At 30.3% G+C, this 15096-nt stretch overlaps 1 protein-coding gene and 1 long non-coding RNA gene across 4 annotated transcripts in view; one reads left to right on the top strand and one right to left on the bottom strand.

Moving 5' to 3' along the window:
• The window catches only part of LOC149477658 (uncharacterized), a 310772-nt gene that overhangs the window by 61207 nt on the left and 234469 nt on the right, over positions 1–15096 (bottom strand). The window lies entirely within an intron of this gene.
• Positions 1–15096, top strand: part of CRMP (Collapsin Response Mediator Protein) — a 43805-nt gene that overhangs the window by 4769 nt on the left and 23940 nt on the right. Inside the window, exons 1-2 of one of the 3 annotated variants that reach the window (XM_089710256.1) lie at positions 10941–11102; positions 12624–12718. In XM_089710256.1, coding sequence (XP_089566382.1) covers positions 11058–11102; positions 12624–12718 — 140 coding nt within the window. In that variant the 5' untranslated portion in view covers positions 10941–11057. Of the gene's footprint in view, positions 1–10940; positions 11103–12623; positions 12719–15096 lie in introns of those variants that run through there. The other 2 variants (XM_089710254.1, XM_089710255.1) reach the window with 2 other exon arrangements.

Raw genomic sequence — 15096 nt, 5'->3', positions numbered from 1 at the left:
TATAATTAAGTTTATGAGTTACTTGAAAAGTAACTATGTATGGTGTTTATTACCTTACATTTGTGAAAATATTTCCGTCGAAGAAAACTTTTTTCCATTGTCGTATTATACCTACTTATCTACTTATTTGATTGTTTTTATGTAAAACGTATAAAAACGCTTATGAATATAAAGCAGATTTTGCTACGATATAATAATTATTATTATTCATTAAACCAATCAACAATAATTTAAAATTAATTAATTTCTAATCTTTCTTTAAAGTTTAAACATTTTACCACCTCTTGCCTTTTCAGATTCAGTAAGCTCTGTGTAATCGATGAACAAACAGACTTCCACGTATATACAATAATAGCGGATATATTTAAACCTATAAATAGTTAATACCTTGTTGTGTATAAATATAATACTTTCTCCGGAATCGATTGATGGTTAATGGAATTAGATTAAGTATGGTGAGAACTGACGTCTTTATGAGGTACTTCATATGCATGTAATAAGGAAATCTTAAGTAATCTAATGTAATAATAAAACATTTATTAATAAGAAACGAAAATACAAAAGGCTAACAAGGAAAAATAAATTGTATACAAAAAAATTAAAGATTAACTTATCTATAATCTACGCTGTATATTTTTTGTTTATTATATAAAATGTGGATTGTGGATATATCTATACTTCTATACTTCTATACTAATATTATAAAGAGGAAAGGTTTGTGTGTATGTATGTATGGTTTTCACGCATAAACTACTGGACCGATTTTGATGAAATTTGGCACAGATCATCTTTAGACCTGAGAAAGATCATAGGCTACCTTTTATTGCGAAATATGTACCACGGTCGAAGCCGGGGCGGACCGCTAGTGTAATATATACGGTTTAATGTGAATGATTTTAAAACTAGTATTTTCGGATAGAATAAGGAACCAAACCTTTTATTTATTGTTACTTAATCGTTATTAAATGAAATTTAATTGCTGACGATTCATATTAATTATTTGTTTAATTGCTTCTTTTCAACCTTTATCATCCTATTATCTACAAGCAAAACATATTTTATGTTTTTAAGTTTGTCTGTTAACAAAATCGGGAAAATATTTTTAACTAGCTTCCGCCCGCGACTCCGTCCGCGCGGATGTCGGTCTTCGCGTGGATGGTTTATTTCTCCATTTTGAGTAACTCTGACAATAACATCTTATAAATATCTATTGGACTCAAATACGGCTAGGCCTATAATAATACCCAACGTGTGTTCGCTGTTCTACAGAACAACGTCTATGGATAAAACTGAAAAATTAAGATTATTTTTTTTCTTCGTATTTTTTCAGGATAAAAAGTATCCTATTTTACGCCCAGGATAATAAGGTATAATTATACCAAGTTTCATCGAAATCGAACCGTTAGTTTTCACGTGATGTCTTCACATACAGACAGACAGACAGACAGACAGACAGACAAAAATTTTTTTAATCACATATTTGGGTTTGGTATCGATCCAGTAACACCCCCTGCTATTTATTTTTTCAATATTTTCAATGTACAGAATTGACCCTTCTACAGATTTATTATATGTAGGTATATAGATTTCTACACCTTTTCTTCGTGCGTCCTTTCACTAGCAGTTCCGACTTGTTATAACGATGACACACCGGGTTTTCAGAACATAATGCGTACATATGCATATGTATGTACTTCTATATGTACAATATTGCGGTTTTTGCTTTCACTCACGCAAAGGGTTTTAATTTAACCGTATCACGAGATATGTGCGGTTTATATTGAGTTGTCGGTATTTTATGGACATTCCAATATGTACTAGATATTATAGATTGCTATCAATCGTTTCGAATTAAAAATTTATAGAGAGAGTTATCGTTATAGTTTATCAATGTAATAAAGTCGTGATTTATAAGCCAAACATAATTTATGTAGTTCATACCAGTAAATATTAATTTTTAGGGTTCCGTACCCACTACTCAGAGGGCTCCGAATCGCACTTGCCCGGTTATTCTACTAAATATACAAGCTACTCGACCTAAAGAAAAGTGTTTCAATATGTTTACATAATATGAAGTAATAAGTATCAATATCGAGTTTATTGTCTCATTAAAATAAAGATATAAATTATAAGACATCTCTGGATAAACCGGCGATAAGGTTAAGTGGCTGATAAGAAGATATTTGTTTTGTTTCCAACTTGAGTTTTGCAAACTTAATATTACAATTTACAATGTTACTGTTATATGTATAAGTACATAATATATCTTTTTTCCCGTTGTTTTGCTTTTATTTTGCGATAGTCGATATTTATTTTAATTTTTTTATGTATAGTGGTTAATGTTATCTTTCCGTTTATTTGTTACTTTATTTTGCAAGTTAGATGTCGTTAGATGTCATATTACCTACTATTTTCAGTCAGTAAGTATATTAAAATTAATAAAGGCAATTGGAGCTGAGATTTAACTTTTTCAAACACAAAAGAAATAGAGAATAAAAAAAATATAACTGTTGTATAGATATTAAGGTAATACAAATCTCACAGAAACCTTCAGCCTGATTATACTCAAGATATTTGTTTATCTAAAGATGATTCTCATCAATCTAAAACTTGAAATAATTTTGGAAATATGCGAACATAACCTTTACAATACTATCTAGAATCAATTTAATTGCCAAAAATCGATAATCATTAATTAATATTCCTAGTGATATTATTGAATATTTGAAATCTATAATTCTGACTATCTAGAATACGCGATTTAAAAATATAACAGGAAAATTGAGACACAATGTATTTGAATCATAGATAAAATTAATTAATGATTTTTTGTAACTAATACAGATATAATATGTCTGTCTAATTAACAAATTATGTACCAAAATGTAAAAAAGATAAATCTTAGGTTTATAAGGTCTAGATAATGTTAGAGGACTAGGATATATGAGACACTAAAACGAGGTTAAAATTGTAAAAAATCGCTTCCTCTGATATGTAAAAACATTAAGGGAGGTAAAAGTAAAAATAGTACCAATCAGATATTATTATTATGACCGACTATTTTGGCTAGAATTAAGAGAAAATTACAACCACATGAATACGTATACAATAATCGTATATTCCACAGTCACCATTGAACAGGATTTATCATTTAACCACTTCAATTAACGCTAAAAGCTACTGGGAAGATAATCAAGAGTGACACGATAAATAACGTACGTACATAATAAAAACCTAAAAGTTTATATTGTGTAATTAATTGTTAAAACAAACGATCTGTTAACACACTCATTTTGTTAGTATGTATTGTTGTTAGGAATTTGGCATGCTAGCTGTGCCGCGCGGTTTCACCCGCGGGCAAAACATGCGTATTTTTCCATTGATTAAGTGTTATTTTATTACAATAAGCTTCATCACTGCCAAGTATCATCAAAATCCGTGGTTTTCGCGTGATAGAATGACAAACATACAAAGATACATATTATAGACATTCAAACTTTCGCTAAGTTGTATAAGCATTGGTCTTGTAAGTTGTAGGATTAGAATCATATTTTGCAGATGGACGATGGTATACATTATTTTACAATCTTAGAGTAACAAACTAGTGCACAGATTAGTCATCTCAAAATCTTCTCGACCTATCTTCGAAGCCCCTCAGTTTTATTTCAAAGTGCGCTCTTAATTCAAGAGTCTTATCAAATTGAATGATGTTCATCAGTTAGCACTATGAACTAAGTGCTATAAAGTTCACCAGACAACTTTATAAATATTTTTTCTGTGACGACAATGTGTAAGTTTGCACTTAGTAGATCAAAATGAAAATAATTTTTTGCTCTCTTAATATTTTTTTATTTACTTCTTAGGTACCTACTACATATTTAGCAAATGATTTTTCTGTGACAACAATAAATAAGACCCACTATAACCCAATTTTTATTGAATCAATAGTTGATAACATTACACGATTTCCTAACTAAATAAAATAATAGAATTAAAATAAATCTCTGCATACGAAACCCAGAAGGCAGAAACGTTAACTGCAGTCATAATCTTGTTTATTTATACAAAACGCACTTTACGCGTAACCCAATTTCACGCATGCGTAACCATGGCAACTAAGAACCGTAACACCATGAGACAAAACTTATCTTATTTGCTTTTGATTTCGAGTTTTTACTGATAATATACTTTATATTGAGTAAGAACAATGCTACATAATTTTGGAAACAGATCTTTTTTATTGTTTCGGTAAATGTACCTAATACATTTTTTTAACTTGCTCGAGACGACTTTATTTATACTTGCGTGGTACCTGGGTAAAAAATTAGATGTAGTACGGATAGAATATAGAATGTCATTTGTGCAATTTATAATGGAAAATGTAACGTTTGGTATAATTGACGTTTTATTTTAAGCCTTTTGCATTAAATAGAAAATAGCCTTAGCAAATAGCAGCCATAGCTATTAAAATTAAATGCATTCGCTGGACGTCTTTCATGTTTTCCCTGTTATAAAAACCGAAAATACACATTTGTGATGAAATAGGTTACGACTTACGACCTAATTTTTAGAATTGGTGCTTTTGCGTCTAAAATTTACATCGATAAAATTCATTGACTGTTTTAAACATGCAAAAATAAATAGTCTACCGCCTTGTTTGCAAATAACTACCTTTAAATAAAAGTTTTAAGTGCTTACGTCTGCAAGGGGACCGCATGATATAATCGTTAGGGGGTGAGTCATAGGGGTGAATACTGAATATTAACTGACTTAGAAATATGCGGTAAAGTGTTGGAATAAATCCAACTGGGGATGCGCTTTAACCAAAGCGGATTACTGATATGGATATTTAATATTTTGTGAATTAAATCCAGCGGATTGTTAACGCTTTAACTTAAACGAATTACGGATACGATTATTTGGATAGTGATAGATATTGGTTACTGTAGTTTTATATTATTCTAGCTATGCACCCGGCTTCGCCTGTGGTGTACTGTCGAAGATTGGTCGTACCGTGGCTCATGAGCTCTCACAGTCTCACTGCTGAAGATTTTCATACGAAAAAATACATGGTTTACGATTCTATAAAATACTAAATTTTCATGTGTTGTTTTTATTTCGTATGTAATCTTCGATTTTAAGGTTTTTGAAATCTTAAAAGTTAAAATCAAATCACGTACAAACAGTTTATTTCATGTTTAAAAATAAAAGTTGAAGTCGTTCTCGCCAAAAACAAGAAAATTAACATATCATTAATTAAATGTAAAATTAAATTCAAAAACGTTAATCAAAACAAAAAAAAAACCAAAATGCTTATACATTGTAGTCATGAGCGTAGCGAGTTATCAATTCTTATCAATGACTTATAAATGCATACATGAAGTAAACCAATACATATGTGCCAATATCTTGCTTCTATTGTAGTTTTAATTTAAATTGTTTTTTTATAAGGAAACAAAAGTGTCAAAGTCCTTAAAACGGTAAAATGTTTTTTTGTTTTTTTAATGGACTACTTACACGTGCTGATCGTTCTGACTAATTAGGAGAGAGTTTATTGTAATGAATAAACTTAAAAAAAAAACTACGTAAGCACCTACCTATCTAACCACTTCTGAAAAAATTTCACTATTAGTTAGCTTTTGCTTTGTGATTAATGTTATAAGGTGTCTAATGAAAATCCTTTACCATTATAAGCTACATTAGTGTTTAGATTATAAGTTGTAATACTTATGTTTTTGCCCCACATTAACTCAAAATCTATACTAGGTAATATTATAAAGCTGAAGAGTTTGTTTGTTTGATCGCGCTAATCTCGGGAACTACTGGTCCGATTTGAAAAATTATTTCGGTGTTAGATAGCTCAATTATCGAGGCTATAGGCTATATATCATCACGCTACGGCCAATAGGAGTGGAGCCACGGGGGTGAAACCGCGCGGAACAGCTAGTAGTAGATAAAACAGCAACATATAAACAAAATCATAACATTTAAATTTAGTTATCAATCGCAAAAGTCGAGTCCTTACAATTGAATTCCAATTGTCTGGATAACAAAAAATAAACCTTGGATCATCAAAAGATTGTATTGCGATATACATAACAATTGGTTTGGTCATGTGCGTCAGTTTGGTGACCATATGTGACCATAATATGTAGTTACGACCTTGAAATAACACTTAGATTTATAGTACTTCCATGTTGGAGTGAAGTACGCCAGAAGTTTTTATGTTTGTGTGGCTCGATTTTAGTGTAAACGGCTTGATAAATTTTATTAAAAGTGTCGTTGGTTTTATCTTATACATACTAGCATTCTGCCCGCGGCTTCGTCCGCGTTTTCAAAAAAACCCGCATAGTTTTTCCAAATAAAACCTATCCTATGTGTAAATCCACGTTACCCTCTATACCTACGTGTGCTTAATTTCATTGTAATCGGTTATGTAGTATTCGCGTGAAAAAGTAACAATCACACACATACACATCCTCACAAATTTTCGCATTTATAATATTAGTAGGATTGCGAGAGTATAGTTTATAGGTATTATTTATGTGGAAATAATTTTGAATTTTTCGTAGGTAAATATTTATATCACACAGTGAACTTGATGAAAATGAGGTTTAATAATGTATTATGATGATTTTTAAACACGCTTTAAATCCGTTATATCCCCTATTTATTATTTACTACTACACATCAGCTGATAGATGAAACTGTTTACGGAAGACACCAATTGTGACTAATATAGGCTTCACTTGTCTTTTATCACGGGCCTCCAAATTATGTTTAGTTAAATTTTTAGCTTCAAAGTTCCAGACAAAATATGTTCGGACTAATGTTAATGGTTATTGGTTATTTATAAGCTCACAGCGACATCTATTATCGAACCTGAGAAACATATTTTTAAGTGTATAAAATACATGATTTTTGTTTCAAGTTTTTTTTATAATGCTTAAAAGCTATATACCTATATTATTTTTTTTTACAAAGCTATGTATAAAGTACAGACACTCATATCGTTTTCTATATTGTTACTCATAAATGACTTTATTTCCTAGTAAAGCTCAATTTAACAGCTGGGGTGATTAGTACATCTGGTAAATTACGCTAAACGATACTTCAAAATTAGCGCAATTGACTATACATAGTCTTCATTCGGGTCTACCGTCTATGTGATCCTATTACTAAAAAAATATATTATGTATAAATCGGCTAAACGTCAATTGTATTATTTCAATAGGGGCTATAATACTATTTCTGATACAAATTAAACATTCAATTGAGCGTTGGACCACTAAAAATATCAGCTATGAAAAGCAACGGCTTATACAAAGTATTATTAGGTAATATCACTTCGATTTATTTGGGGTGGTTTACATATCCAATTCCCACTTATCTCTAAAATGATTACATACCTACCTCGAGATTTTTCGGAGATTCTCTGATATTTTAGTTGGTATGGAGAAAGAAAGTTGAAAATGCGTTGAAAAGTTAAGTATGGAGAAAGTTTCTAATTTCGCTGAAATAATCAGTATCACACTGAAATAATTCTTACAGTGTTACCTTGAAATAATTCACATTTAACAAAAATTATGTGATTGCAGCGAGAAAAATAAAATGAAAGCTCGAAATGAATCTTATTAAAGCTCCAATTCGTTCGTGACCACAAGATAACATCAAACAAAATATTCGGCAATTTACCATAAAACCGAAATTGTGTGAATTCTCAATAACACTTTCTATGTAAAAATATAGCGGAAACTCAATACGCTTTTAGTAAAACAAACATTGATGGTTGTTCCACATTGGCTCCATTAAATAAACAACTCTGAATTATTTCCGTGTAGGTAAATAGAGTTTCGTAATATTAATCTGTTTTATAGTGTTTGTAGGGATAATATTTGTATGAAGTAATCTTTTAAATATAAGAAAGATGCCTTCCATAATATAACAAGTTAGTCAAAATTGGTTTTTACGGTTTCTGTAATTAATCAATATTAAAGTTACGTAAATCTGGTTGGGACAATGATAAAGTACAGATATTGTAGATTATTTTTCCAAATCTTCATTCGATTAAAATTTCTATTAAATACTGCTGAATCATGATAATGCGATAAAGTTATTGCACGAAGTTTGATCAACTCGAGCTTTCTAACAAACCACATGTGTCATAACCTTTATAGTTTACACTGTGTCATAGCTTATGCAAGTACATACGATTTTCTAGGACCACCTACGGAAGTTTCTATCGTTATTTCTACACTAAAGTAGTACTATTATGTATTATTTGACAAAATGTTGTTTTCTATTTTAAAACGGTGACAAATGTGTTACGTAATTGTCGTTAAAACTGTACTTGCAATTATGTTTTGAAGATGCAAATGGTTGTTTGTACCTACTTTATTAAAATATTGTTTGTTCGTGTTTATGATAGTTCGTCTAATATTCATATAATATGAACCGAAATATTTTAAAATCCCAGACAAGACTATGGTCTACAAAATACTGCTGCAACTAATTTGAAACTAAAATTGGCATTCTTAGCTTCGAAATGGCAATAGGTTAATATATATGAGACTTATCTATATCGAATCTTCGAGACGATATCTATAGCAAAGATAGATAAAGAACATCTCGACAAACGAGATTAGCGATTGCAAAACCGCACTCAAATCGGTGTATTTATCGCACAAAGATAAATATTACACATATTCCACAAATGTTATATACTTATTATCCAACATTGTATTACCATACTTTTATAATTGAAGGGAATGAAAACTGAAAAATAGAAATTTGTTGATTATAAGACCTATCCGACAAACACAAAATTTCAGAAAAATTTATGCAGCCATTTATGACGGGTTTGTTAACAAATACTACTATTTCATATACCTATATCAGATAAACAATTTCGTTCGTGTTATAACTTATAACGAGATCTCTAAAAATATAAAGGAAAGTGTATATTTCCAGACGTATAAATGCATCAAAACCCACTTGAATTTATACATAAAATTACTGTACATTTATGAAAAGTCGCATAAAAGTACTTGTAACATGTGTTAACCAACATTAATTAAAAACGTCGAGTCAGCACGACTTTTGAATGCTCTCCAGTCTCCGCGTATGAATAATAATAAACTAGATTTTATAGTAGAAAATAAATAGGTTTAAATGTTTCCGTACTGAATACATAATTTATCGAAAGTACTATAAACCGTATTTATTGCTTGCCTTTAGGTTAATGCAAGTAAATAGCAAGTAATTTTGCTTCTTCGTGTTGAGATTTGAGACAGTGTATTGAATGCAAACTACCCTCATAAAAAGCTTTTATATTAATGCTATCGATATATCGGTGAAAATTGGTATGATAGTGATAGAAAAAAAAATCAAATATTATGGGTCAAATAATCACTAATATATAAATATGTACTACATTTATGAGGTCACTATTTTATTTATATCGTACCTACATATTTTATTCTATTAATTAAATGTAAACTTAGCAAAAAAACAACTTTGCAATTCAAAAATCTGATGAAACTTATTTACAAAATGTATTTGAATATCCAAAAGCATGTATAAAATGTATAATAAATACAATTTACACTATGTATCGTCATTAGAGTATATATTCTATGGTATCGTTGCTTAGACGATATATACATGTATATCGGTTGCGCGGGCGCATTAATCTTGCAACTCGTTCCGAACTCGACTCGATTGAAAGTGATTCATTTCTCTCGTCTCGATATCGCCATATCAATGTTTTTCTTATCTATAGCAATTCTGATTATGGCTATGCGGTTTCTAAGTTATTTTCTTTTACTTTTTATCGTTATAATCTTGTTGTGATCTTGTTATGTTGCTTTTGTTTTTGCTGAAAAAAGTATTTATAAATATAGACGCGTAAATATTTAAAAACTATGTCACAAAGTACGTTTCTTTTTATTGAAATAATATGAGTTTTATTAATTATATTACTGAAATAAAATATCTTAAACAATTATTGCTTTTATATTACTCTCTGTCTACTAGAAACACATTTATACCTACTTTCGTTATTGATTTAACAATATTATATAATCAATAATAAATTAGGTATAATCATTATAGTAAGAACTTGTTTAGACTAAAGTTCGTTGACATTTCTAATGATAAGATTGAGAAAACACAAACAAACGCGGGTTCCGTATGTTTTGTACTATTTAAAGAGAGATTAGGATGAATGTACAACGGGCATGACATTTCTTTTAACTTCTACTGTTGTTTTGGGAATACTAACTAATCTATATCTATCTATCTACTTATGTTTGAAAATTGAAAATATTCAGGAAGGTTTTATAACACATCACGCTACGACCATTAGGAGCAAAATCCATGGAAAATGTTGCAAAAATGGGAAAAAATATACATTTTGAGAGTAGACGACTATGGTCAGCCAATTCTATTTTAAACACTTACCCCTAAAAGTACCTTTTCATTTTGCGCCCGGGTAAGGACCCCGGTTTGTTTGTAATCATTTTATTGATTTAGGTATGTCGCAAATAGACATCAATCTTTCCGTATATTAATCCCATAATAGATTTGATATAATTGGTAATTAAATTATCACGTGTCCAAGAGAATGTGAACACCCACATTAATTACTTTCTAATCCTATAAATAAACATTTTCCTTCATTAAACATTGTTTTGCTTTAAAGGTCATAAAGGCTTAATCCCAATTTTATTTTTTTGACTATACCATGTAGGTAATATTCTAATATACCTACTCTTCCCATACGGCATACCTATTAATAGCTCCAATAACTAGTATTTAGATACGGAAGTAAGTAACCGACAAATTCGACAATAATCCAATTAATCGGGCATGCGTGAAAACATCTAGTTATGCGCAAATGCGCGCACTAAGGGGAGAAATGTTTTCTATTTCGGGCACATTTTCAGTTTCAGCCAGCGTCCCGCGGGCGGCGCGCATGTCGCCATCTTACCCGCCATTTTAAAAACCGCGAATTATCGACATTTCTGATTTTTTAATTCCCGCTACTAGAGGCAAGGATGCCGGAACATACAGCCAACTCCGTATCCGGGATTAATATTAAGGTATTTTAGTGTTACCATTTTTGCGTTTTTCTCGAGCACTACCACACAACAATGATGCGGCGTTCCATTGTTATTTTTAAGTAAATATTTGCATTGTTGGTGTGTATAGCATTCTATGCTTTTAATTCGTTCGTTACAAGTTTTTTAGGTAATAAAAGTGCACCTATAAAGTGGTAATAAGGAAATAAGTCCATTTCCTAATAGTGAACGCAAATTCATTGTTAAACTATTTTTAAAACATGCAAATTATAATAACGGTAGTGGAAACTAGGAACGCATTAATAATAATTTAAATAAAGTCGTGACTGCAGTGGGTAACTTTTATGGATAGCCGATGAATAGTAGTTTATAAACATGGAATTCTTTGTTTACCTATCTTAGTTCGACCTTCTTTTAAAACACGATAAACTATACTTCCAAAAGGAAGACATCTTTATGTATAGATTCTTCATTTAATTCCATTTAAAGGAAGAATCTATATACATAAAACAGATGTCATCCTGTCTTGCAGTTACGGATTGGAAAACGTGCGCCAAATTTTCAAAATTATATTTTGTACTGTTGCCAATATTTTCGGGGAAATTCAACGTTGAAGAGACATTGACGCATAAATGCAATTAATGTAGGTAAACAAACTATAATTTTGTACTAGCTCTCTGCCCGTGACTTTGCACTAAAAGTTATTATAGATCCCATCCCCATATCCCAATATCAAATACATGCACTACAGTCTGAAGGTTTATATTCCACGTAAAATAGCGAATAATATCGATCTCCAATCTTTTTCTTTACTTAATTTAATTCCTATAAGTTCAGGCGTTCAGGCATGAAAACATAAGACTGGCACAGTTACTTTAACGTTTATAATATTAAAATGTAAATTTATAATTCTTTTCTATTCTTTATAAATTACTATTTATAAAGCATTTGAATGCCATTAAACCAAAAATATCAAATTCAATATTAAAATGTATAAGAATAAATAGGTAAAAGTACAAAACCGGGTATTGAGAGAGATGCCTTGAAGAGTCACGTCAAGTTGAATACTAGACTAGACTAACAACTTTATTTTCTCTCAGAAAGACTACTTTGTATTGTAAATCGATATACAAATAGAAATTAGAAATAAATATTTGTGTAGTAAAAAATTCGTTCCGATCTTTAGTCACTTTCTGGGAATAAATTGACTACAAAAGTTACAGAGAAGTTTTCAGAATTCAATTTTGTCCGCTTTAGATACAATTATTAAATTCTTTTCGCTGTGAAAGACTTAAATTTGTATTTGAAACCAACTTCAGATTCTTGTTTAGATTTTTTGTGGATTTCAATAACAATTTAGCCTTCCTGAATTTTATTTACTTATGTCTGTCCATCTATATCGCATTCAAAATATTTGGATTCCCATCAGCCATTAAAATATTCACTACATTAATATCTACTACCAATTTGTAAGATTATGAACTACATCCTATCAGTTGTTCATAATGTACAACAGCATTAACAATTGCCCATCCGTTTCAGAGCTCCCAGAACCGACTGCTCATCAAGAATGGTCGGGTTGTCAACGACGATGGGATGGAAGACGCTGATGTTTACATCGAAGATGGTATTATCAAGTAAGTAATAATGAAATAAATAATTAGAGTTTTCCTTTAGGATTTTCTTTCCCAAATGATTTTAAGCTGAGTAATGTCGATTTGCTCGAAACGAAATCTAGTGATATGGGTAATAAACTAATAAATAAATATACTTCAAGACTAGAAAACTTCTTGAAAATCAATTGATATCAAGAAACACATTATCAGAAGTCACTAGTAGTAATTATACATTTTGGTTCTAATTATACAAAGAATAAACGTATTTCAGACTCAGAATTCATAATAACTAATAATTCCACGTCCACTAAGCAGAAAGCAATATCCATATGCCATAATTTTGTCCTATTTGCTTCTATTACAATTTTAATTTTTATATAGTTTGTTCACACGTTTGATAATCTTTGAATTTAAATCTAATACGATCAGTCTGTATTGCATAGGTATTTATTTTCCTTTATATGGAAGAACATAGTACAAGACGAGTACAACTTCTGCAAAAGATGACAAGCTAAGAAAAAGTATCGGTGAGTCTAGGTATTGAAATAAAAGCCAAGTTTCCATTTGTCTTCGTAAAACACCGCTATAGTATTGCACATTTCTACGGCATTCAGGGCTGCCACTTGTGAGATATATTTATATCGAGTAATGATTATACTTACCTAATATCTATGTTTAATAATGTATTACATTTGTATGCATTCTTTATTTTAGACGCATCATCGACGTTTGAGTAAACCCTGCTTGTAAAATTTACAATTTCAAGTTACGTATAAGTAATCCATTTATGTAACTCTATCTAGATAGAGTAAAATCTAGATTTAACCATAATATTTTACCTCATAGGCGTTTTCGCAATGTAAATCATATCGAAAAAATCGTATTTAAATAAATATTATAACTTAACACGTTGTGAAAACCCTTACCATAGACATAATATCCTTTTCAAGCGACGCGACCGTAGGGTCGCATTATATCGAACTATTATGAACTGAATAGAGTATCCGGTAACATTGTAAATGTCAATGTCAGACTAAGGTCTGAAAACAGACAATAGTACCTATGTTCCAAACTTTACGTATATATTTTCCCAAGAATATTTTCACGCATAGTAACTATGAAAGATTACGATTTTATTTAAATGAAATTCTATGGCGTACGTTTCTTTCATGATGATATCAATCTACTACAGTAGATTGGTGACTGTACTAAATTTATAAAATTTTAAATATGGTCCTGTTCTGTTCATTGAAGTTTTAATGTTAAGTACATATTAACCTATCTTCCTAATAACCTAATAAGTTTTAACCTATCTTCGGATCATGCCTTCATATTCAACATTTCACTATTTGAGTAAAATTCCAATCTAAATCATTTATTATAGACGGTAGTCTGCCAAGTTTCTAGATTTAAGCTTTGTTTATTTTGCTATTAATAAATTCGAGCGGTAGTTGACTCCATATGTATTCTTTCTTCACTTCAAACGAATGGCTATTTTAATTAACTATATCGTTCATTTATTTGAATGCTCGTTTTGATGTTAACGATTCATTTAATTTGTGACACAATCGATTTAATATAATAGACAGTAGACCACCCAGGTTTTAAATTTTAGTGAATGAAAAGCCAGGCTATATGTATGTTACTTGTAGGTACTTTTAAAATAATGTGTGATGTTGAATTAATTTCAAAATATTTTCATAATTTCTATGTATATTTTAATAGAGTTGTGTTCAAGGTAAAAAATATACATATTAAGGTTTTTTTTTTGCGTAATAAACTGTATTGAAATATGCCACTGATAAAATGTCTCTAATTTTTAAACCTCAAAAACAGTGCAGCTTTTTAATAGTGGAATATTTCTATGGATTTATCTTTCATATACAAAAAGCAATTGATTTCACTTCATTATATTCTACCCACTATAGAATAGAATAGTTTCTATCTCAAAACCGGTACCACAGACTACATAAACAAACACTTTCCCAATAAATGGTAAAAGTAACGCGAACGCATTGTTGCACTTTCATTGCGTTTTTTTCATAGATCAATTAATTATACATTCAGTACACGCGACGCAACGGTAATTGTACGGTTATTTTTGCTCGGTGATGTAATAACAGTTCCTATTGTCTTTTGTTTGCCGTTTTCCTTCCGTTTATCTGATCGTGGTCATAGAGGTAATTTGGAATTAACAGTTTTTGGATGTTGAGTTTTGTAATAAAATTAAAGAAGGGGAGTTTTTTGTATATTTTAAAGTTTGTTATTGATGTCAAAATACAAAAATGATACAGGTTGTAGTGTAATAGGTAAGGCACTAGAACCAAGGACATTTATTTATATTTTATGTTTTTGCCTTGTAGAAGTATGTAGTACCTATAGTAATTATAAGATTACAT

Source organism: Colias philodice, chromosome 24 (assembly GCF_061535455.1).
Source record: "Colias philodice isolate Cphi_HAF_F1 chromosome 24, ilColPhil1 Martin Lab GWU primary, whole genome shotgun sequence".
In the NCBI taxonomy this organism is placed as follows: Eukaryota; Metazoa; Arthropoda; class Insecta; order Lepidoptera; family Pieridae; genus Colias; species Colias philodice.
This window is presented reverse-complemented; position numbering and strand designations above follow the sequence as displayed.